At 43.8% G+C, this 25,537-nt stretch overlaps 1 protein-coding gene across 1 annotated transcript in view; it reads right to left on the bottom strand.

Annotated features, from left to right (window-relative positions):
- Window positions 1-12,968, bottom strand: part of PSMB3 (proteasome 20S subunit beta 3) — an 81,935-nt gene extending 68,967 nt beyond the window's left edge. Inside the window, exon 1 of the mRNA XM_086924323.1 lies at window positions 12,887-12,968. Coding sequence (XP_086780449.1) covers window positions 12,887-12,889 — 3 coding nt within the window. The 5' untranslated portion in view covers window positions 12,890-12,968. The remainder of the gene's footprint in view (window positions 1-12,886) is intronic.
- Between the last annotated feature and the right edge of the window lie 12,569 nt (window positions 12,969-25,537).

Raw genomic sequence — 25,537 nt, 5'->3', positions numbered from 1 at the left:
TCGGATGACGTAGCTTGCCCTGATTGCCATACTAAATCTAAGATGAGGGCTTCCTCGGAAGCTCTTCCTGAAGTTTCTGCTCACCCTGTGTTTCGACGTAAACTACAACAAGCCCCTGGTAACCCGGCTGGTATAGCTCTAGATTGTATTGAAGATTTTACTCAGCAGGAAGTTAGTGACATTTTACAACGATTTCGACAACGGCCTGGTGAGGCCTTGCTTACCTGGATGGTGCGTGTTTATGAACTTGGCGCTGCCGGTATTTTTCTTGATGCTGTTGATTGCTTACGGTTTTGCTCTTTAAGTTCTGATTCTACGATTCAAGATCATTTTCGGAACTATAATGGTGCTGGTCAAATTACTTTGCTCCAGCTTGCGTCTGACGGCTGTAATCATAAATATCCAACTGAATCTGATTGGCCCACTGATGAGAAACCGTGGTACACTTTGCGCGATGCGTCGCAACGTTTAAAGGAGTAAGTCATGAAAACTGCTATCTTTCTTAGTACTGCTGATAGGTTATTGGATGGTCTTTTAACATCTTCTGTGCGCAATCGCATTATCCGCTCTTCTCCTGTTGCTTACAAGCAGGTCATGATGACATTATTGATTAACCAAACTGGCAATCCTTTGTCTGCTGTGCTTGAGTCTGTTCGTCAGCTTGGTGAGCTGGGTGAATGGTTTAAACCTGAAAGACAATCTCGACCTGAGGGTCGTACTGGTGGGGACTATAAGTTCTCTAGACGTGACATGTTTCTTGCTCTCATTGCTGATGGTGTCAAAAGGGAAGACATTGACGGTGAGCCTAATAATCGCCTATGGGACATGTTTCGTAAGCGTGGTTTGGATCGGAAGGAGGGTGCCCGTCGTGTGCGAAAGAATGAGTGTGATCGTGGTTCGGATGACAGTGGTGATGAGAAGCGACGTGTGAATTCTGATCGCAATGATGATCGGCGTTATGAACGTGATGGATCCCCTCATCGTAATGACGGGAGGGGGAGAGAGGATGACCGTGAGAGGGGGAGAGATGAGCGTGTTTCTAACAGACGAAAAGATGAAAGGAGTTATTCCCCTGACATGAGAAAGAGGAGGATCGTAACAGACTTTCTGACCGTAATTCACAATTTTTTGAACATGACACTAATCCGTTTCGTACTGGAGACGGATATGAACAAGAAATATTGATACCAAAGAAAACTGAGAGCATTTACCCTGATTTGTCTTGGTTGACGGAACGCGGGAAAAAGGACTAGGAAATAGGTCAAGCTCCGGTACGCAAGTGGGCTCACAGAGATTACAGACCCTATGTAGATATTGAGATTTTTTGGAAACATCGTAATATCCAAAGGGCCCGAGCATTAGTTGATACTGGGGCGGAGGCCACTTTAATTCATGGTAAGTCGAGAAAATTTCATGGACAGTCTTTTACGATTACTGGTTTGGGTGGTAAAGAGACACCCGCAGTTCAAACTGCACTCGAAATTAAAATTGGTAGGATTCCTCGTAGAGAATACTCTGTGTTGGTTGTGCCACTTTTGGAATACATTATTGGAATTGACATTTTGAAAGGTATGACTTTGCATTTGGATGATGGATACTATCAATTTGGTACACGACAGTACATTTCGACCAGACCCGTACGGGTTGGCCGTTTACGCATGCCACCTATTAAAATACCTTTAGCAACGAAAGTGATTTCTCAAAAGCAATATCGCATCCCAGGTGGTCATGAAGAAATTACCGCTACGATTCAGGATTTGGTTGACGCAGGAGTCATTACTCCGGTCACATCTGCTTGGAATAATCCCGTTTGGCCCGTGCGCAAAAGTGACAATTCTTGGCGCATGACTGTTGATTATCGAGAATTGAATAAAAATACACCTAAATTGACTGTTGCAGTGCCTGACATTGTCACGCTGATTCAAAGAATTCAAAAGCATCCAGGTACATGGTATGCTTCTATTGACATTGCTAATGCATTCTTTTCAATTCCGATTGCCCCCGAATGTCAGGAACAATTCAGTTTTACATGGAATGGACGTCAAATGACGTTCCGGAGTCTTCCTCAAGGCTATATACATAGTCCTACGATCTGTCACCGGCTGGTGGCGGAGCATTTGTCTGAAGTGCCTACGAATCCACAAGTTCAGGTTTGTCATTATATTGACGACATTTTGATTCAAGGTGAAACGCAAGACCAGGTACAGTCCCATTTAGATCAGATCATTGACTGTTTGCGAGCGAAAGGCTGGGAAATTAATCCCGACAAATTACAAACTCCATCCCAAAATGTGAAATTTTTAGGTATTAATTGGCATGAGGGTCACAGAGAAGTGATCCCACAAGTAAAGCGTAAAATACTTGATTTTGCAGTTCCCAGAAACAGGAAAGAGGCTCAATGCTTTATTGGTTTGTTTGGATTTTGGCATCAGCATATTCCCCATTTGAGTCAAATCTTGGCTCCACTGTATCGAGTCACCCGTAAAAAGAATGCGTTTGAATGGGGTGAACCTCAACAGACTGCCTTTAATTTGGCTAAAGAAGCTATTCAGTATGCTTTGGATTTGTGGCCCGTGAGTGAAGGTGATGTGGATTTGAATGTGTCCGTGGAAGGCTTGTATGCCAATTGGAGTTTGTGGCAAAAGCAGGGCAGACAAAAAGTGCCATTAGGTTTTTGGACCAAAAAATTACCCGAGGCTGGTGAGCGTTACTCACCTTTTGAAAAACAGTTGCTTGCTTGTTATTGGGCTCTGGTGGATACCGAGCAATTGACCCTAGGCCATGCTGTGATTTTGAGGCCTGAAATTCCCATTATGCAGTGGGTTTTGAGTTCACCGAAGTCTCACCGAATTGGACATGCTCAGGAGGCTAGTGTGATTAAATGGAAATGGTACATTCAGGACAGGGCACGTGTGGGTCCGAAAGGTGTGGCGGTTTTACATGAGCGAGTGGCGCAGGCGCCCTCCAATGAGACTGAAAGTGAGTGTTCGGTTCCCGTGGTGCAGGAGTCTCCCGTGAAGTGGGGTAAATCATTTGATGATCTGTCCGTGGAGGATAGAAAACATGTGTGGTTTACGGATGGTTCTGCGAAGTTCATTGGTGACAAAAGACATTGGAAAGCTGTTTCATTCAACCCGATTACGCAGAAATTGTTAAGCACAACTGGAGATGGTAAGAGTAGTCAATATGCTGAACTCTATGCAGTTTACCAAGTTTTGAAACAGGAACTACCTGGCACATGTCATATTTTCACTGATTCCTGGTCCACTGCGAATGGACTAGCGGTGTGGTTGCCAACATGGCATTCTCATAATTGGGAATTGCATTCAAAGGAACTGTGGGGCAAGGAACTGTGGCAAGAAATTTGGGAATTGCTCCCGCAGAGTACTGTAACAATCTTTCACGTGGATGCTCATACTCCAATTGACTCCCTTGACAAATTTTTCCATAATATTGCAGATGAACAGTCTAAAATTTCTGAGGCAGTGGTTGACATGCAGGATTCTGATTTGGCGGGATTGGCGAAGTGGGCCCATCAGAAAGCAGGACATTTTGGAGAGAAAGCCACTAGCAGGTGGGCTGCCGATAGAGGAATTCATATTCCCTTTTCTTTAATAAAAGATGTCATTCTACATAGTCCCGTTTGTCAGCATTCTAGGAAAAAAGAGGTGCCTCAGATTGTTCGAGGTCACTTACATCGAGGTAAATTGCCCGCCCAAATTTGGCAGATTGATTATATTGGTCCGCTCCCTATGAGCAGAAATTGTCAATATATTTGCACAGTGGTTGATACTTATAGTGGCCTTTTGGTCGCTTTCCCTTGCAAGAACGCTACCCAAGTGAATACAATTAAAACCCTGGAGCTAATTATTCTGTACTATGGTGTCCCGTTCCAGATTCAATCAGATAATGCATCCCACTTTCGTGGAAGATTGGTGCAGGAATTCTGTACGGAAAATAATATTGATTGGGTGTTTCATATTCCATATTACCCACAAGCTTCAGGACTGATTGAGAGAATGAATGGCTTGTTGAAAGAACAGTTGCGCAAGTTGACTGATGACCGTTACAGCCAGTGGAGAGATGTCCTACTTCAAGCTTTACTGATTTTAAATAATCGCCCTTTGTTACATGCTGAATCTCCTTTAATGCGTTTGTTTCCTCCAAATGTTGATGCAAAACCAAATTCTGTATCGAACACTGTCATGTATTGGGAAATTACCCCCGGTGCTTTGGCTCCATGTAGAGCAACCCCAGGTTCCGCAGGCCTTGACCTGCATGCTTTAAATGATACTAAATTTCCAGGAAAGGATCGAATCATTGTTGAAACTGGCATTGGTGTCTGTATACCTGCCGGTAGCTTTGGATTAATTGCCCCTAGATCTGGCCTGGCCCTGAAAGGTGTACAAGTGCTCGGAGGAGTAATTGACAGTGATTATCAGGGAGAGATTAAAGTTCTCCTGCTTAATAGCAGTGAGACGGATTTGTTCATCAAAAAGTCTGACCGTGTTGCTCAGTTACTGATTATGCCTGTCTTCAGTGGTGAGATCAAAAAAGGCTTTGCCCCAACGTTCCTAACTGTGCGAGGACAAAAAGGCTTCGGATCGTCTGATCTTCCTGGAGCTAAGATATGGGTGCAATCGCCTAAAAATCCTCCTGAACAGGCTGATATTATTGCGACCGGTCATGACAACACCGTTTTGGTGATGAAGCCAGGGAAAGATGGCTGGGAAGCTGTCCCAGCTGATAAATGTTACTTACGAGAATGATTAAGGTCTGTGTTTGTATTCTTTCAGATCATTCTTTGGATTGCTGCTGCAGGATGTGTCGGCGCTGGACTCCTTTTGGCCTGCTACGCCGGGAGAGGAGAGGATCCACCGACGCCGGTTGATGGGATAATTCGAGCCCCGCGGTCTGCGTGGGCAACTTCGACCAATTTTTGGATTACACTCGCAAAGCGGGTGACGAACTCTCCACATTTCTGTCTTACACCCATGTCATCAGTCACTGACATTTTAGCGACCTGTTTGGTTGCTGTCCCTGCATCCACTGAGACTTTACGTCATATTTTTAATATATCTAATGCCCGACCTAATGTTATTCTGGGTGATTTTGCGGCCCACGAATTTTGTCCCTCATGTACTGCTCTTCCAGACCTTGATGTCCCTATTCATTCCCGCATTACTACTTTTAATATTACCCCTGGAGACCTATGTTTCATCATGACTTGTGACCCTAAAGCTATTACTGAGTGCTTGAAGCTGAAGCTCCAAGCCGCTACCTCCTTTTCAGCTCATCAACGTTTGTTATGTTCAAAGAGACTTCCGAATTCATGTCTTTCAGTTAAAAATAATATGACCTGTAAACGTTTATTAGTAGCCACTAGCCATTATCGTTCAATGCTATTGCCAGCTGGATGGCTCTTTTCCTGTGGGAATTCATCTTGGCCCTATATTCCTGCGAATATTTCTGGTGGCCCATGTGCCATCACTAGATTGAGTTTGCTAATGTTTTCCTCACATCCTACTTCACATTCCCGTATTGTACGTGATTCTATGTCATTGCATGAAGATTGTGATTCCTCTGTTCATCTCTATTCCAGATCAGAATATCTTGGTTTAGCTTTTTCTATTATTGGAGTGCCTGCATTGGCCGTTTATAATGCCAAAACAATCGGCAAAATGGCCTGCTGGATGGTTAAGTCCATTAACCAAACATCTACTGTTTTATCTGATCTCTTATTAGACGCCCAAGGTGAACGTAGAGCTATTTTGCAGAACAGGGCCGCCATTGATTATCTTTTGTTGAAACATGGACATGAATGTTCTGATTTTGAAGGTCTGTGCTGTTTGAATTTGTCTGACCATTCTAATGCTATTCAATCCCATATTGACAAACTCCACGACTTGACTGCAGAAATTAGACAACATATAGATCAGGGTTTCTTTGACTGGCTTTTTAATTGGCTGCCTGACTTGCATTCCTTACGACAGATTTTAGGGGGGGTTATTGTCGCTATTTGTGTCCTGATAGCTATTTGTTGCTTTATTCAATGCATCCCTTCCCTGCTCCAATTTTTTAGACTTAGTAAGGGTCGTAGATCAGTTAGTTTTGTTTCATATTATTCTTCTACTGATGTTAGCTCCATTTAGTTTGTGGTTAATAGACTGGAGTCAAGGGGTGTAATGTAATGGCTGCCTTTTTGCTGGCTCTTTGGAGAAGGAGAATGATGGAGAGTGACTCCAGCCTATCACCCCCATAGCATAGGGATTAGGACTATAGACAGGGACCCTGTCTTACATATATTAGGGCATTTTCGTGCCATTTTCCTTAAAGTAAGGCTTATGAATTTAAGTTAGGGGATAGATATATAAGTATTAGTTATGATTTGCTCATTTGCTAACATGCTGGGCTATTTTCCATGGAGCTATGCATATTGTGGGCTCCGTAGGCCTTAAACGAGACAGACTCCATTTTGCTTTCTGCCCGGTAGCCGAGAAGGCTTTCTAGGTCAAATGTAGTGTTTTAGTTTCAAGCTGTTGTTCGCTTGGAGAGAACCGGTTCAGGCTGACCCTTATCGAAGGAATGTATTTTTCTCCACTCCGAAGACACAACTTCAGGCCGGCCGGCTGGGAAAGTGTCCTTGGTACGGGGAGGTACAAGAATTTGGTGGGCGGCAGGTTACTGGCCGTGAATTTCCATGAAGGAACGGGCTTTGATATTAGCGAAGGTGTTAGTCAGTTTGTCAGTTAGTCCGTAGGCGGCATCTAGCCGTTAGCATCTCTGCCATTATTCATCTTATGGTGGACAAGTCGCCATCTTTGAAGTCTGAGAAAGATTTAAGACCGAAACTCTCTGAGAAAGACTGAACGAGAAGCAGCGCGGAGCGCACTGATACAGAGAGAGAGAGAGAGACGGTAGCTAATAATCAGCAAGGTTCCGGTGTCCTGAAGGGAAGCAGACGAGGTTGAGCCTAGCGGTGCAGACGTGTACTTGTGACGGCTGGGGGTGACTGCAAGGCGAGCCAGGATACAGAGACGAGAAGGGAACCTAGATGACTGCAGAGTCCAGACTTCCCACTAATCAGGTGACCTCCGCCTAACTCTAATAGAATGTGCACTCTAATCTTTACCTTTTCTTTGCAGAAGTTATGTTGCATAGTAATGTGATTTGTGTCTACTGTTAATAAATATCCTAATTCTTATGGAATTATCGTGTGCCTCATGTTCATGCTCAATCTTGGTAAATGTATCTCCTAGCCGAGTGTTGTTTATGTGAGCGGATGTGAAATCCCGATCAGGTAAATAGTGATCGAACAAAGAGGGAGTGAGTGGACCTTTGATGCCAAGAATAGGAGGTACACCATATAATTTGGGAACCGTATCAAACGTCATTATTATAGTTTTATCCCGGGTAGGTAACTGAGATATTATCCTGATGATTGTTCATAGGAATGTGGTCGTCGTTGATATACGGCGTTAGTGAGAACACTGGGGAGGATTACCAGTGCCGATACCCACAGGATTGTGGCTTGAATAAGTGAGAGCGCTAGGAGGTCGAACTAGCGTGTAGTTTCGCAGGATTGCGAACGGTTTGGAAAAGGGAGCATTGGGTTCTGCAGGCCCATGTGTAGACGCACCGGATTGTGTGTCAGATCTGCCCTAGGGTAGACCGGTCTGGGTCAGGGTGGCCGCGAGACCAACTGATGTGAATAAGATATTGTAGAAAATCTATGTATATTCCCCATCCTTAGGTACGACCTATATATATATATATATATATATATATATATATATATATATATATATCCGTACATCTATCCATTGTGAATACTGTCTAAGGAGGGAAGGTGAGTACGTTTTGGCTGGGTCATAGGGGCCCCTGGGGGCTGATCCCATTTCAACGGAAAATCCAGCCATAACACTTTGTTATTTACAATGCCAATAGTTTTATCTTTCGCAAATGTGACACCTATTGTAACACAATATGTGTTGTAGCACTGAGTGGTGTGAGGGTGAGGGGGGATTAGGGTGAGAAGTGTGAGGGGGTGTGAGGGTGAGACCTCAGCAGCATGAAATGCCAGCAGTGCACATGTTTTGTATTTGATCTTGATTGTAAAAAAGAAAGTATCATCCACTACAGGACGTATTAATGAACTGGGAGGAGGGTCGCAAAAATAGGTCTTGGAATAGTGTGACTTTTTTCAAATAATTTTAGAAAACGGCTGCCAGGAATGGTCTGACAAATGTGCGTTCGTTTTAAAGGACTTAGTGCTGGTTATTCAAATAGATTGTGAGGAGAGGGGAGAGTGAGGGCAGGGGAGAGTGAGGACAGGGAGGGGAGAAAGAGGGAGTGAGGAGAGAGAGGGGAGAGTGATGAGAGGGGGAGAGGATACAGAGAGGAGAGAGAGGAGAGTGAGTATAGAGAGGTGAGAGTGAGTGAGGGGAGTGGGAGAAGATGGGAGTGAGGATAGAGGGTAGAGGTGAGGAATGAGGGAAGAGTGTGAGGGTGTAGAGGGAGGGGAGAGAGAGAGGGGATAAAGGGGAGAGTGAGAAGAGAGGGAGGAGGGGATGTTGAGGAGAGGGAAGATGGGAGGGGGGGGAAGAGTTTTTTTCCACTTTTCAAAAAGCCTTTAAAAAATAGTTTACAGAAATCTACAAAGATATGTGTGTCAGTGAAATCATTTATTAAAATACACTGAGATTATTTTAAAATTCAGGTCATATATGTATAAACAGCCACATATATGCAGTGTACAAAAAGTAATAAAACAAACGTTGCAAAAAAACGTAAAAAAGCAATTATAGCGCAGGCTCAAAGAAGACAATTGTCCAATGCATGGAGGAGACTAAAATCTGTTTGGAAATGCCTAAGAATATATACTGTTTGACGAGTGGATCCATAGAGAATCAAAGAAGGAAGAGAAGGGCCATAGGTTTCATATTCTTATAAATAAGACCCAAGTATTTACATTGGGAATGGGAATTAAATGATAGAAGTATCAACTGCCAAATACCTGAACCTAACTCGCTCGCTCTCATACTGTTTTTTTCTGGATTTTGGAAATGCAACAATTAACCTGCTGACAAAATAAAAGGTAAATGTGCTGATTTAAGTAATGCTGCATGAATGCTAGTGAGTGGGAAAGCTGCTTAAAGAGTTTAGAAGGGGGAGGTGTGTTCCCAGTGCCTTGTCCTTATAGTTTAAACAGCTGCTGGGAGAGGAATTGGGGATGCACAGGCATGGCTTGTGGTTTCACGGTGTCTGTCGTGGGCTCTGTATGGGGTGGATCGACAAATTAATTAAAACTGTGGTGCACTTTAGCACAACGAAAAAATGGGTGGGCGGGGGTGTTGTCGATTATAGCATGTGCTATTATTCACTTATTGTCCCATGTGCTTTTCCTTAACTATACCATGTTGTACTTGTCAAATGGTATTACGATGTTATGTTAAAATGTGGACATTATACATGTGTACGGCACTGGAGAGAGTTGCTTATGTGCTGCTCTCAGTGTTCAGCTGGGGCATTACATGCAATACAAAGCTTAACTTAGACTAGCGTGTGAGCGGAAATTATTACAATTAATGGCAATGAGCTGCTCAAGGCCTCAGCAATGGAACCCATGGTGTTGGATGAAAGGGTAAGGCACAGTGCAATTTTGAAGTACATACTTTTGTGAAGAATACAGAAGAAAATGAGATCCGTCTGAAAGAGAAAATTTAAACAAGTGTTCGGTTGAAAACTAGGAACGTCCAAAACAGAAAAATCGGTCAGAAAATTATAGTGCATGTTCGGATACAGGCTTCTACTAAATAAACAATATTGGATGAACGTACATTGAATGGCAGTTAAATCCATGTGGCAGTTGATTCCATTCATGAGAGAAGAGCCTCGGGCACAGAGTGAGTGAAAGAGGAAACCCTGTGACGTAGTTACTACGAGGCAAGTAACTGGAGGTGTCTCACGCATTGTTAACCAACGTGGAGGCCAGTTCGGAAGGACAACAAGTTAAACAAGTTCAATAAGGAGACACGGCCTGGCGGCCGTGAAAGACTTTGATGCTGCAGGGGGTGGAGCGGCACCAAGCTGGGCAACAGATGGCTGGCAATTTGATGCTGTGCACGTGCATTTTAGGTCAATGCGCTTGCGCATTGACCTAAAAGCGCACGGGCACAGCATTAAATCGCCAGTCTAGGTAAGGTCGGTTTAAGCCCCTATAGTCTCGCTGAGCTCAATGCGCATGCGCATTGAGAGGCGAGACCTAAAAAAGTAATCTGAGAACAATATGGCTAGGTATCAGAAACACGTAATGTATAGTCCGAGAAAGGTAATTGCATTTGTTTTGTGTGCTTTGTAAAGGCCCACTATTACAGACTGATACCAGTGTGAACCAGCTGTGCATCTCAGATGGGTAATGATACGAGCACGGATATTATCTATGTCTTGTTTTTACGTTTCCTGCATAAATAATTGATTATGCTTTTTTTAACTATAGTGTCAGCATCTTTTTTGTTTTTTCATAAATACTCTTTATTGATTAATCTTGTATTCATAACTTAGAAACCCTTGTTGATTATATTGCATCTGGTTCTGGGTTGTTTGGGCAGTCCCTATTGTGGTCAACCGGTCATGCAAAGACAAGCACCTGTGCCAGCACTAATTTGCCATGAGTAACACTATAAGCGAAGAATTACATTCAGTATACCACATTCAACTGCAGACTTGCAAGCAGAGCACCACTCTCTCTCTCTCTCTCTCAAGTTCACTTACTGAATCCCACTCAAACTCATTCATTCTCTCAATTGCACTCACTTTTCTTATTTTAACTCACTCATTTGGACTCACTCAAATTCTCACATTCTTTCAATCATTCTTTCTCACTCACAAATTCTCTCACTTGAACTGTTTCACTCTGACTCACTCATTCATGTGCACTCACATTCTTAGTGTCACTCAGTCCTACGTTCCTGCTCACTCACTTATAATCATTCTAACTCATTAACGTATTCTCACTCACTTTGAAGCATTCATTCTCACTCAGTTACATTCATCACTGCCACTCACTCAATCATTTTTATATTCATTCTCGTTCACAATAATTCTCTCTAACACGCTTCACACATTTTCACTCACACACAAACATGCTTGCACATGAAAACAGACTCACTCTCGCACTTACACACGCTATCTCACACACACTTGCACTGGCACACATGGACAGCACATTTAAAAGCATTTTATTTAACTTACCTCAGCGGCTAGAACATGTCCTGTTACAGTTCCTAGGACTCGATTTGTTTACACCAATATTGAGTAATAGACTATTATTCATTATTGGCATAATAGGAAATGGGCACATAACAGGAAGGGAGGACACCTAACGCCCAAAAATGCAGCTTCCCCTGTGCACTTGCCACTGATTTTGTCACATCAGATGTCATGAGAGAGCAAAAGCACTTCGAGGGTTTTCAAAGAACAAGCCAGGAGTCACAAATGCAACCCCTAATCGATGTCCATTTACCCATCTCTCAGCAAATCTTTCTATCAGGTTTGTCTCATTGGTCCTCTCTCCTTCACATGAACCCCTATTTTTCTGCCCCTCTCCGAGTGCTCTCAACATTGCTTCTTGTACTCCCGCCTCTTACTCTTTCGCTCAGTAGGTCTGAACGGTCTTTCTCAGCTGTCTCTCCATCACATTGTCAGTCCTGTCACAACCCTCTATTTTGGTCTCTTTAAGCAGAGTCTTTCTTGTCTATCTGCCTGATTCTGTCACAAGTTCTCTTTTCCTCTCCTTCTCTCAAACCAATATATATTTATCCCTCCAACATCTCCACAAATACACGTATTTTTCGCTCTTTATTACCCATATCTGTCTTCTTCCTTTTTTCTAAGATTCTCTGTTGCTCACGGTCATCAACTCTTCCTATTCGGTTTCTTCTGCTGAGCCCTAGTTCAATTACTATTTTCTAATTTAAGCACACCGCTTTCCCAGCACAAATGCAAAGTCAGCTCAGGCCAGATTCCCCAGTTCAGGATGGTGGAAACATTTTGTTGAAAGTCGAATAAACAATAACTTCTTGACAATATTTCAGTGAACGAGATCTGAGGTTCAGCGACCAGTCTCACTTTCATTATGTTCCAAATGTATAAAGCAGGCATCGAGAGTAAAAGAAAAGAAATGGTTTCCATAAGAATCTCACACGAATCTTTTTCTCAGTGCAAATTTAGCACAATCTGAACTTGTGTTCCTGCAATTCCACAGATTACTTTTGAATTATCAACAGTTCAGACATGTTATATTTCTGTATGCTCAATATTCAGCCCACACCGTGGGCTCCAGTAAACTATTTCAACAGCCCCGCAGGACCATATACAATGCTCCTCCATCTCAGATTTTCTAGGGACTCCCAGGTGCCGACACACATTTACTAATGGTGCAACGATGAAGAAGTACAATAATGCATTCAGCCCTAGCCTGGATTCCCACGGTCTAACCACACATCCTATCCAGTCCCTGTGGCAGGAAGAGGTGCCCAGTACCCCGGCCTAGTAACATGGGATGACATTCTCTTGATTGGTTCTAGTGTCCTCGAGACATGACACATTGTTCATCCAGTCCTTTTGTTTTCTATTGCAACAGCAAGGTAGGTATAATGCTTATGTTTTCTTTACACTGAAATCGCTGATTCCCAAAACAGAATGCTCATTTGGAGCTTCGCACGAGTCATGCATCTTAGCTCACTGCCTCAAACCCATAGTTCGTGGTGCTCACTCAGCCCCTTCACTTTAGCGCTTCAAGCTACTTTTTGGGGTTGCCTCCGCTCCACCCACACTCTGTGGTGCTCGCTCATTCTCTACACACTGACAATTCCCTCTCACTCACCATTGCTGAAGCTGTAGCAGGACCCCCGACACTGGCCGAAAACAAATCGAAAGTCACCGGTCACACAGTTCTTCCCTGCCGAGCCGCCCACGGACAAAGCCTATTGGATCGTAGTGTCAGAACGCGCTCCGTATTCCACCCGCCGATTGGCCATTCTAACCATCTGACACCAGGTGGTAAATATTAAAAGCCATGATTGGTGCAAAGGTCTATCAGTCACTCAGAAGGCTAGAGCCGCCGGAAGCTACGATCAAAAACTGTAGAGTCACAGCCGGGTCTGGAATCGGATACACGTCGGGATACTGGAGGTATGGATGTGCCGTGAAGCATGCTGGGTCTTTAAGAAAGCAGTGGCTGTTACCATGGCAGCATAGTCATTGAAAGAGAAAAAAGATTCACAGTCTACCGCAAGGGATGGAGCGGTCTTTGTGTCATCGTCGACTACTACGGCAGTGGCATTTATTTGCATACGCGTTTTTTATATAGTACGAACATTACCTAAAAGTGTTAGAGCGCTTTACAATACAACAGGTATTATAAACAGATACTATTTTGCAACAGTTGCTAGTTGCGATCATTACAAAAGACACAAAGTGGCGGTGTCATGTATCAGGCCGTGCAGGGGTGTCTTCGTTCATTTATTTATTTATTTATTTAATTATTTATTTGTGCGTTTTTATATAGCGCGGACTTTACCCGAAGGTGTCAGAGCACTTCACAATAGGAGCAGAACTGATACATGTGAACATTACAAGTGAACAAAATACAAAAGCAAACGTTACATTAAATGAAGCAAAAAAGACAATCGTGAGTCAACAAAATACAAGAGGTAGCAAATGGTGCATTACAAAAGTGACAATCGTGAACCAACAAAATAAAAGAGGTAGCAAACGGTGCATTACAGGAGGAAAAAGTGACGTGTGCAGGTTACAAAAGCGTACAAAGTAAACATAGAGGTATAATACTGCAATATATGGAGGGCACTCAAGCACAAGAACAAACATTACGTGAGCCATGGTGGCACTTGTGCAGGTATCGAAAATAAACAAATGTAAGAGGTAGAAAACAGTGTGTTACACAAGAAAGTGACTGGTGCATGTTGCACACGAGTACCAAACACCGAAAGAAAGATAATACTGCAATAAACTCTATTTAGTGGGGGATACCAACCTAATGCGGGCGCACTACCATAACTTCAGGGTACACAATTATAATCATTAACAATAATCAAAAGGTGCTTCTAGAGGAATGATGCGTATCCTACATCAATGGCTTCATATGAAGCGGCAATATGTACAATGACCTCTGAGCACACCCACAGTTCACTCATACAATTCGAACGTATATATGGCAAGCAACTCCAATCCTCAGGAGTCGGATCAATGAATTAAAAATTTGCAAACATTCGTGACAAGAATTTTCAATTCTATTAAGGACACGGAGGCGAGGATTATGCTTTCTCCATTTCTTTACTACTAACAGCAGCCAATAAAAACACAGTAAAGAAACGAAAAAAACTACAACTCCCATGAACCCTTAGGCCAACCATAGAGAGTGCATGCTATATAAGGAACCATAGAGGACAACACTTCCTCTTTCTTTGTCCAATAAAAGTCTAAAGTCATTTGAAGAAAAGTACCGCCAACCATCCAGAAAGGAAAATCCGAAGGCTGAACTGCAAGAAATCCAAAAGGAAAGATAGGCAACCAGTCCACAAGCGCCGAAGGTGCATCAGGGAAACACAGCAACTCCAGGATCCAAGGCGTGGAAAACGGTGCCGGAAAAACCAAGATGAGAACTCACTTCTGGTCCGAACCTGAAATCAAAAACAGAGTCGTAATATACATCCCCCAAAACCTTTGAAGGTCGCATCACATAGGGTGGGGAAAAAACATATCAATGCAAAACAACGCATATCAGAGTAAAGTCCAAATGTACATGAACAATGCAGTAGAATACCAATGGGTGGGATAATCCTCGCCTCCGTGTCCTTAATAGAATTGAAAATTCTTGTCACGAATGTTTGCAAATTTTTAATTCTATGGCAGGACAGGAGGCTTCAGATTATGCTTGTTCAAAGCTGTTCCACCACAACAGACGCAATATCAACAATGGGTTTGAAATAAAAGGTTTTAAACACTGTATCAGAAGACCAATCAGCTGTTTTCACAATGTCATGTAAACTTACACCAACATGAAAAGCTTTGGAGGCCATGGCACCCCTCGCGGAGTGAGCTCCAAAGATGGAGGTATCAATGCCTGCCTCAGACATAAGCCAGCGCACCCAACGAGCAAGAGTAGCTGACGCCACAGGCTTAAAAGGTTTTAACAAAGCAATCAATAACTGTCCAGACATATCCTTACGAAAAGGAGCAGTACTCACCTCATAATCCTTTACGCAACGAACCACACACAATTGTGGGTGATGGGGAAACGCAGGATAAGTGACAGTAGACAGATTAGTCTTGATACGCCTGGAGACCGTAAAAGTAACTCCTTCCGGAGAAAAAGAACGACCAGCGAGGTCCAACGCCCGGACATCCGAAACACGCTTACAAGACACTAAGCACAAAAGCATTGTCAATTTCGCAGACAATTGCTTACGGGACAGAGAAGCGTTGGGAGGCCAAGCTTCCAGAAAACGCAGCACAACAGAAACGTCCCATAGAGCCACATACTTCGGACATGGTGGTTTAGCCATTCGCACACCACGCAACAATGCAGAGATGAGAGGGTGTTCCCCAACAGGCTTACCGTCGACCAACGCATGGCCCGCCGAGAGAGCGGAACGGAAAGAATTGACGGTCCTGTAAGCAGAACCAGCAGAAGCGACAGAAGCAAGAAAATTAACCACTAGAGAGATATCTGCAGAAGTGGGATCCAGGTTCCGTTCAGAACACCAATCACACCACCTACGCCAAGCTGACGCATAACGTTTGCGCGTGTTGGGGGCCCAAGCTTCACTGATGAATCTCTCAGCGTCTCCAGATAAGCCGGGGACTTTCCAGCGTTCCCCGAGAGGCGCCACGCTACAAGACGGAGCTGGCCCGACAAGACTAGGGGATGCGGGTGGAGCAGGGGATCCAACAGCAAGTTCCACCTCGCTGGAAGTAGAAATGGCGTCGAGCAACTCATTTCCAGCAGGTCCGGAAACCAAGCTTGAGCTCTCCAAAGAGGAGTGATCAGAACAATCTCCGACAGAAACTGTTTCGTCCTGGCCAAGACTCGCGGAATCATTGCGAACGGGGGAAAGGCATAGCAAAGCTGTGGAGGCCAAACCTGGAGGAAGGCATCCGTGGCCATGGCCTCCGGATCCGGACGCCAGCTGTAAAATCTGGGTATCTGAGCATTGAGGCGAGAGGCGAAGAGATCGATCCAGGGACGGCCCCACAGGCGAGACAGGGAGCGAAAGACCCGAGGGTGAAGACGCCAGTCGCTGAAGTCTAGGAGATGGCGAGAATTCCAGTCGGCCACCTGATTTTGGCGCCCCGGAAGATACTCTGCAATAAGAGTGATCTTTCTCTGTAGGCAGAAATGCCAGAAGTCCTTCGCAATCTCCGCTAACAACTTCGACCGAGTTCCCCCCAGTTTGTTCACATATCGCACCGCTGAGATGTTGTCCATGCGAAGCAAAATGCAACAACTGGTGGCTTGTGGAGCCAAACTGCGGATCGCAAATGACCCCGCCAGAAGCTCCAGGCAGTTGATATGAAGGGCTAGTTCGTCCTGAGACCATCGGCCGCCCGTTGTCAAATCCCCGCAACGGGCTCCCCAGCCCCAAAGACTCGCATCCGATTCCAAAACCAGGTCCGGCGTCGAGCCGAAGAGAGCTTTCCCGTTCCAAGCCTCCATGTGTTGAAGCCACCACAACAGTTCCGACTTCGCATCCGGAGACAGAGGAACCAGGTCGGAATACCGAAGACCCTTCTGTAGATGTCTGATTTTGAGGCGTTGTAAGGCCCGATAATGCAATGGACCCGGAAATATCGCCTGGATGGATGAAGCCAGCAGACCGACTACCCGAGCGATCGACCGTAACGATACGTTCGGAGCAGACAACAGTGACTTCAACTCCCTCTTGATAGACCTGATCTTCAGAGCAGGTAAAAGAAGTTGGCAAGACACCGAATCCACAAGGAAACCCAGAAACTCTATCGATTGAGTGGGAAGTAAATGAGATTTCTGCGGATTCACCAGAAATCCGAGAGACTGAAGTAGATCGACTGTCCAAGACAAATGGGAGCGCAGCTGTAGAGGACACTGAGCCATCAAAAGGATATCGTCCAGATACACTATAAGTCTCACCCCCCGCGCACGCAGGAATTCCATGACCGGCCGCAGGAGCTTCGTGAAGCACCATGGGGCGGATGAGAGACCGAACGGGAGTACCCTGTATTCGAACCAGTTCCCCAGCCATTGGAACTGCAGAAAACGGCGATGAGGTGGATAGATGGGAATGGACAAGTAGGCGTCCTTCAAATCCAGACGAACCATCCAGTCGCCCTTGCGAAGAAGATCCCTGAGAAGATGGATGCCCTCCATCTTGAAGTGACGATAAATCACCCCGTTGTTGAATTCTTTGAGGTTGAGTACAAGGCGAGACCCGCCCCCCTTCTTCTCCACCAGAAACACATTGCTGACGAACCCCTGTGGATGGCGGTTCGTTTGCACTATGGCCCCTTTGAGAAGAAGGGAATCGATTTCTGTGGAGATCACCTCGCGATCTCGTTGGGAAAAAACAAGGGGAGAAGGGACGGGACCCTGACGAGGAGACTGGTAAAACTCGATGTGGTACCCCTGCACTGTTTGCAATATCCATGCATCGCTGGAGATCGAGCGCCAATTCTCTAGAAAAAACTGAATCCTGCCCCCCAAAACAACACTGTCGAACGGAATCAGGCTCACCTGCAGAGGAGTAATCCTGTCGTCCTCCCTGGTTACCTCCGTAGCCTCCCTTGTTGCCCTGGCCTCGACCTTTGCGGGAGGGGTAGAAGGTGGACTTGGATCCGGAATAGGACTGCTGTTGCTGCTGGCGCTGTCCGCCTCCACCCTGTTGGGACTGCTGGCCACGTTGCTGACCAGAACCTCGGCCGAACGAACGTCCCCCTGAACGTCCGGCCTTGGCAAAAACCGGGCGGAATGCCCTACGTAAAGAAGACTGCGCCTTGTCTAGACCACTAAAGGTCGCTACAAACTTTGTCAGTTCTTTCAAAAACGGTTGTCCGAACAAAAGACCCTGAGCAAGAGCACCGGATTCAGAAGTAGCCAGCTCCGACAAACGCGGATCCATCTTGATTAAAATGGAGCGGCGACGTTCCGTTGAAAGGGCACAGTTTGCGTTCCCTAAAAGACAGATTGCCCTTTGGGCCCAGCCAAGGAGGACATCGGGATCAATGCCAGACGCCTCCCCTTGGGCCTGATAAGCCAGATCCAGGATTTTTGTCAAAGGACCAAGGACGTCCAATAACTTGTCCTGGCACAGTCGCCAAGAACGGTCGATACCCTTCTTTGGATCCTTATTAAATTTCTTCAGATAGGTCAATATCGTGGGATCGACCTCCGGAGTATCCGCTAACTTGTCCGCCAACTCCGGACGAGGGCACTCAGAGCGCAACCGAGCACGCACCTCCTGATCAAAGGAGTCGCGGATATGCTCTTGAATATAATCTGCGACTTCTGGAGCCGGGCACCAAACCTTGGAGTTAGGATGGACGATATCAGAGGGCTCAAAGGTCAAGATTGGGGGGTGCGGAGAAGCGTCCACAAAATGCTCCTTTCGGGACTTCTTCGCCGGAGAGGGACCAGAGGGACCAGAAGAAGATGAGGAAGAGGTATCCTCGGTATCCGGAGCAATAGCAGACAAGGACCTGGCCAAGCGAGCAAAATCAGACCTATGAGGGTTCCCAGGAGACTTAGAAGAATGTGCAGAGGCAGAGGATGGAATCCAACCCTGCTGCTGAGCATAATCAGCCAAATGACGCTTCAGAGGTCCAATGGCACGGACCAACGCAGTATTCACAGACTGCTGAACGCCCTGGTCAAGGGCCTCGACTAAATCAAATTCAAAGGAATCCTCCTGTTCCTCATCATAAAAATACTCCTCAGCATCAACATAGTCTGCCATGACGCTGGAATGTACTGGTGAAAAACCAGAAAAAATAACAAAAACCAGAAATACCAAGGTATAACTAGAGGCCCACAGCAAATACAATTGCAATGAAAAAGGTCACAATCAAGTGACTCCGACAGGGGGGGTGACAGCCCCACGCAAGCTACACAGGCAGAGCCAAAACTCGAGCCAGGAAAAACAGTTTAAAGTGTGGAGGGACCAGCTTGCGCAACAAAGACACCCTAGGCACTGCCTCTACAAATTATGCAGCCCAAAACCTTCTGAGAGGAAGAGGGCGTCAAAGGAGCTCTCCGGCAGGCAAAATGGGCCGAGGCAAAGTTCAAACGCGCCGCCTCACAGCGTTTCAAAGCTCCTGACAACGGAGCGTCACAATTGTCACCAATGCGCATGCGCGGTGACTCGCCTTGTTGCCGGAAGAAGAGCGGCGCGCGACACGCGCGCACGACTCCCCGAGCCCCGGTCCCGCTCCACAAAGACAGTAACGCGGGCACAATGCGCCCGCAAATACACGAGAGGCGAACACGCGCTCCCAAAGCAATACAAACGGCGAAAGCCGAACCGGGAAACAAAGCAGAAAAGCAAACGCCGGTGACAGCGCGACGCACAACGCGACTGCGCAACACACGTTAAAGCGAAACCGGCATGCAAGTAAACATCAAAGACACAATGTTATACAATGAAACAATAAAGTTAAAAGCACTTAACTGGCTGCGAAGCAGCAAAGAAAGAGGAAGTGTTGTCCTCTATGGTTCCTTATATAGCATGCACTCTCTATGGTTGGCCTAAGGGTTCATGGGAGTTGTAGTTTTTTTCGTTTCTTTACTGTGTTTTTATTGGCTGCTGTTAGTAGTAAAGAAATGGAGAAAGCATAATCTGAAGCCTCCTGTCCTGCCATAGAATCTAGTTTCCAAGGTCAATGCACAAAAGAGTCCACTTTCTCTATAAGAAGTCCTTATAATTTATTTCCAATGTTGATTACACCAGCCAACACGTGTTTCGTCGTGCATTAAATAATACCTCGACTTCTTCAGGGCTGTAATCAAACAAAACATTTCCCATGATCAGTATAAATATTTTTCATATAACTAGATATAGATGTGGGATAGTACCAACCACCATCCAGTAAGATAAAAGCCTGCAGAGTGAAGAGTTTGAAATAAGAAAATAAATAGTCGAAAAAACCATTCCAGTCCGAATATCCACCCTGTGTGTGATAAAAAGAAAAAGAACCCTACCACCAAGATAAATAAACAAGGTAGGGGTAAATTATCACCTCTGTATATGTCAGTATTCTCTCGCTCTAATATGGTCCTCACAGCGTAAACTACTAATCAATCTGAAAAAACAGAGGCATATCAGAATAATGTATACCTTGAGTACTGTCACTAATATCAAATAGTAACTGAATATTCCACAGTGGGATCCTAACAGAAATTATTTGCCAAGTAAAAGTTTAGCGTTCACCCCCTATGTTACTGATAAATTAGGTTTACCTTCGTATTCTCATCACAATTCATCCAGCAATATGCCAACAATGTTTATCTCTTCATTCACCTATATTTTCCACTGGAGTCAAAATAAATATATTGCAATCAGAGTTTACTGCTGGTTAGAATTAATACAAAGCGTGTATCCTATAACACTCACCCAGTAAATATCGTCTGGTGTGTTCTGATAAATAATCTCCTTGACTTCACTTGTCCTCTGTATTCTAAACAACAAAATTAGCACATATCACTCCCCAATTTACGGTCCATGTACCATAAATAATATAGTTAACCATCGGGTGAGTATAAGAGTCTCACTCAGTACATACTCCTAATCAAAACTGGAAGTACAAATGAAACTATTTTACAAAGTTATGTACATAAGGTTCCCCTTATCTTCTACACTGCAATTATAAAAATCACCTCTATTGGTAAGCGGAAAATGTCCTCTTATCTGTAAATAAGCAAAAATAGGAAGGCTAATCATATACGCACTCCCGAAGTTAATCCTGTGAGACTACATATACTTACCAACGGTAAGTATTCAAATATATTGTACACAGGGTCGTTGTCTTCTCTTGATTCAGTATACGGCTATCTGTGTCAAAATAATGACTTCAATGAAATGGCCCATATGAATATCGTTGCTACTTCAAGTAAACAAAGTATTCCAACACTCACCAAATTTCGGTTTCTTCGAATATCACGACTACCTAAAATATATATATAGTTTACCTGTGTTCAGCGTGCTTGGAAACGTCGGACGATAGAAGATATGCTGCGAACACGCTGAACACAGGTAAACTTGTAGCAACGTTGGCTTGGGTCTTATTGAGACTTTGATTATCGGAACGGTACAAGATATTAAATGCCGTCTCCTTATATATATATTTTAGGTAGTCGTGATATTCGAAGAAACCGAAATTTGGTGAGTGTTGGAATACTTTGTTTACTTGAAGTAGCAACGATATTCATATGGGCCATTTCATTGAAGTCATTATTTTGACACAGATAGCCGTATACTGAATCAAGAGAAGACAACGACCCTGTGTACAATATATTTGAATACTTACCGTTGGTAAGTATATGTAGTCTCACAGGATTAACTTCGGGAGTGCGTATATGATTAGCCTTCCTATTTTTGCTTATTTACAGATAAGAGGACATTTTCCGCTTACCAATAGAGGTGATTTTTATAATTGCAGTGTAGAAGATAAGGGGAACCTTATGTACATAACTTTGTAAAATAGTTTCATTTGTACTTCCAGTTTTGATTAGGAGTATGTACTGAGTGAGACTCTTGTACTCACCCGATGGTTAACTATATTATTTATGGTACATGGACCGTAAATTGGGGAGTGATATGTGCTAATTTTGTTGTTTAGAATACAGAGGACAAGTGAAGTCAATGAGATTATTTATCAGAACACACCAGACGATATTTACTGGGTGAGTGTTATAGGATACACGCTTTGTATTAATTCTAACCAGCAGTAAACTCTGATTGTAATATATTTATTTTGACTCCAGTGGAAAATATAGGTGAATGAAGAGATAAACATTGTTGGCATATTGCTGGATGAATTGTGATGAGAATACGAAGGTAAACCTAATTTATCAGTAACATAGGGGGTGAACGCTAAACTTTTACTTGGCAAATAATTTCTGTTAGGATCCCACTGTGGAATATTCAGTTACTATTTGATATTAGTGACAGTACTCAAGGTATACATTATTCTGATATGCCTCTGTTTTTTCAGATTGATTAGTAGTTTACGCTGTGAGGACCATATTAGAGCGAGAGAATACTGACATATACAGAGGTGATAATTTACCCCTACCTTGTTTATTTATCTTGGTGGTAGGGTTCTTTTTCTTTTTATCACACACAGGGTGGATATTCGGACTGGAATGGTTTTTTCGACTATTTATTTTCTTATTTCAAACTCTTCACTCTGCAGGCTTTTATCTTACTGGATGGTGGTTGGTACTATCCCACATCTATATCTAGTTATATGAAAAATATTTATACTGATCATGGGAAATGTTTTGTTTGATTACAGCCCTGAAGAAGTCGAGGTATTATTTAATGCACGACGAAACACGTGTTGGCTGGTGTAATCAACATTGGAAATAAATTATAAGGACTTCTTATACAGAAAGTGGACTCTTTTGTGCATTGACCTTGGAAACTAGATTCATTGATCCGACTCCTGAGGATTGGAGTTGCTTGCCATATATACGTTCGAATTGTATGAGTGAACTGTGGGTGTGCTCAGAGGTCATTGTACATAATACTGCAATAAATGGCAGACTCTCAAACCACAATAACATACTGGGAAGACACTTCCGTAGTCATGTAAAGTAGATTTTTCTATAGTGGAAGGGCTTTCCTTCAGATAATAGAGAGGGCATGGATTACATTTGGAAGTGTCTTTGAAGTAGGAGAACTTTGAGGTTAGTTTTGAAAGGCTGGGAGGAGGTTGTGGTCCGGAGCTGCTGTGGAAGGGAGTTCCAGATTCTCACCGCGTTGCCTGTGATGAAGCGAGCTTCAGAAATTATTTTATTCTGACTTGTGGATTCAATTCCCTATAACATGAACTAATCAATTAATGAATTGTTGCATGATTTGTTTAATTAATTCAACCTGGATTAAGTTTGCACCACACATGAACACGCGGGAAACTAATAATATGTGCTCTTGTTGCATTTGCAAGTCTGTTTTGTAACACATGATTAATATTGTTTTGTTTGTCTTGTTCGTCCTATTGTCTTTGTCACTATTAATATGCGGCTGATCATTCATGGCATGTGCTTTATTATATGTGCTTACATGTTTGTCCTATGTTGTGATTGTTTGTCTGTGTATTATTTAATCATCTTTTTACTCTTTCAGAAACTTAAAGCTGGACTCTATGAAGAATGGTAGATATTAAATGTGCTGCTTTATTTGTGTGCTTCTGCTAGGTGACTTATACTAATGGGTTAACATTAGCTATGTAGGTTAGAAACAGAATGACTTTCATTACCTGAATTAATTATTGTTTTGTGTTTGTTTAAATAATAGTTTTCTGGAAAGTGACATGAGCTAAAAGTGGCGCAGTGACGCAAGCAAAAGTGGCGCAGAAAATTGATGCTTTCTGAAAAGAGGCCTGCTGTTGTTGAAAGCCACATGAGAAAAACTTAAAAGCTTTGAAAAAGAACTGCTAAAGACGACTCTGTGGAGAGGTTTGTTTGTGCCACGGAAAGCTCAGAACGGACAGGCTCAAGGTTGAAAGGAAGAGACGTGACAGATTTTGTATTGCTTGAACATCTTTGCTACAAAATGTAGCAGACTAAGGAACTGTCGCCAGGATTCTGTGCATGAACAATGGCTCTGTGTAAAAGCCTGGTCTTGTGGTGGAAGATGTCACAGTTTACTGTGGCGTGAGGTGATTCAGCCAATGGGGAGCTAGAATACAGCTGATGGAATGTGAAAAATAGTTAGCTCAGCTTAATTTAGGGTATAAGAATAGGCTCTTGCAGCAAATTTTTGGGCTTACGCTTCTTGATTCCAGAGGGACGTGTTCTGCTGTCCGATGAATACACGTTAGGAAAGGTAACTTTTTAAAGACTTTGTTTCCAGGCGATGAGGGTAGAGACAGAGAGTTAGTTAGGATTTGGCAATGCTCTTTTCACTTATTTCTGCTAATAAATAATATTTTCTTGAATTAAGCTCTCTTTATAAATGCTGAATAAAACTTTCTTATGACTTCTCCTAATGCTTGCTTAATAAAGTTCCAAAACCTAAGTTTTCCTGAATATGTTTAAATAAACTTTTAAAATGACAAGCTGGTCTTGTTTATTGTGAATGTCTTAAACAAACATATTAGATCCATTCGCCTCATGATTCAGCTGCTCTAATGTTTCTTATGGGCCTGGTATTGATTGGTAAGTGTGATAGTAGATTGTGACATCATTTATAAAGTATTTTAGTTGGAGCGCTGGATCACCTGAAAAGGATTGTGCCATCATTCTTTCCTTCTTGAAAGTGGGAGGTTCAAGCAGGAGATTTCCCGTATTACGTGATGGTCTAGAGCCTCCAGAGAGTTTCAGTTTATTCGCCAGGTAGCGTGGAGAGGAGGAGTGCAAGGCTTTGTGGGTGATACAAGCAGTCTTGTAGATGGCTCTAGCCTCGATTGAAAGCCAGCGGAGGGTGGATAACATTGGTGTGATATGGTTGTTTCTTTTGGCCCCGTAGATGAAACTAGCAGCTGAATGGAAGACCGATTTAAGGGGGGACAGGTGGGATTTGGGGAGGCCGGTAAGAAGAGAATTGCAGTAGTCAAGTCTGGAGAGGACCAGCGATTGCACCAGGGTTATAAGGTCCTGCTCCGGGAAGAAGCGACGGATTCCCCAAAGAAGGCGCAGATGGTAACGAGCAGATTTTGCAATGGAATTGATGTGGGGGGTTAGATTGAGTTTTTTGTCGAGGATGACACCCAGGGATTTTGCGCTGTCGGCAATGATGGGTTTAGTGTTCAGTAGATTCAACTGATCCATCCACGATTGCACTGGGGGAGGAGAGATTGAAGAGGAGAAGAGGAGGAATTCGGTTTTGGAGGGGTTCAGAATCAGTTGATGAGTAAACATCCAGTTATGAATGGAGTCGAGAGTAGAGCTTAGGATCGAGAGATTGTGAGTAGAGGCAACCTTGAGGTAGATTTGAGTATCGGCAGCATAGAGTTGGTAATGGATCCCTGATTTACTTAGGAGATTTCCTAGTGGTTCTAAATAGAGGTTGAACAATGTGGGTGCAAGTATAGAGCCTTGAGGAACACCTTGACCTACCGCCACAGGAGATGAAAGACTGTTCTCTATTTTGATCATTTGTGATCTATCAAAGAGGAAGGAGGCAAACCATTTAAGAACAGTGCCCACCATGCCCATTTCTGTTTAAGAATGTTGAGGAGGGTGTTGTGATTGACAGTGTCAAAGGCTGCAGAAAGGTCAAGGAGAATTAGAAGACAGGACCCCCCGAGTCGAGGATCTTCA

The sequence above is a fragment of the Lissotriton vulgaris genome, chromosome 5, assembly GCF_964263255.1.
Source record: "Lissotriton vulgaris chromosome 5, aLisVul1.2, whole genome shotgun sequence".
NCBI lineage: Eukaryota > Metazoa > Chordata > Amphibia > Caudata > Salamandridae > Lissotriton > Lissotriton vulgaris.
The sequence above is the reverse complement of the archived record's forward strand: the minus strand, read 5'-3'. Positions and strand labels throughout refer to the sequence as shown.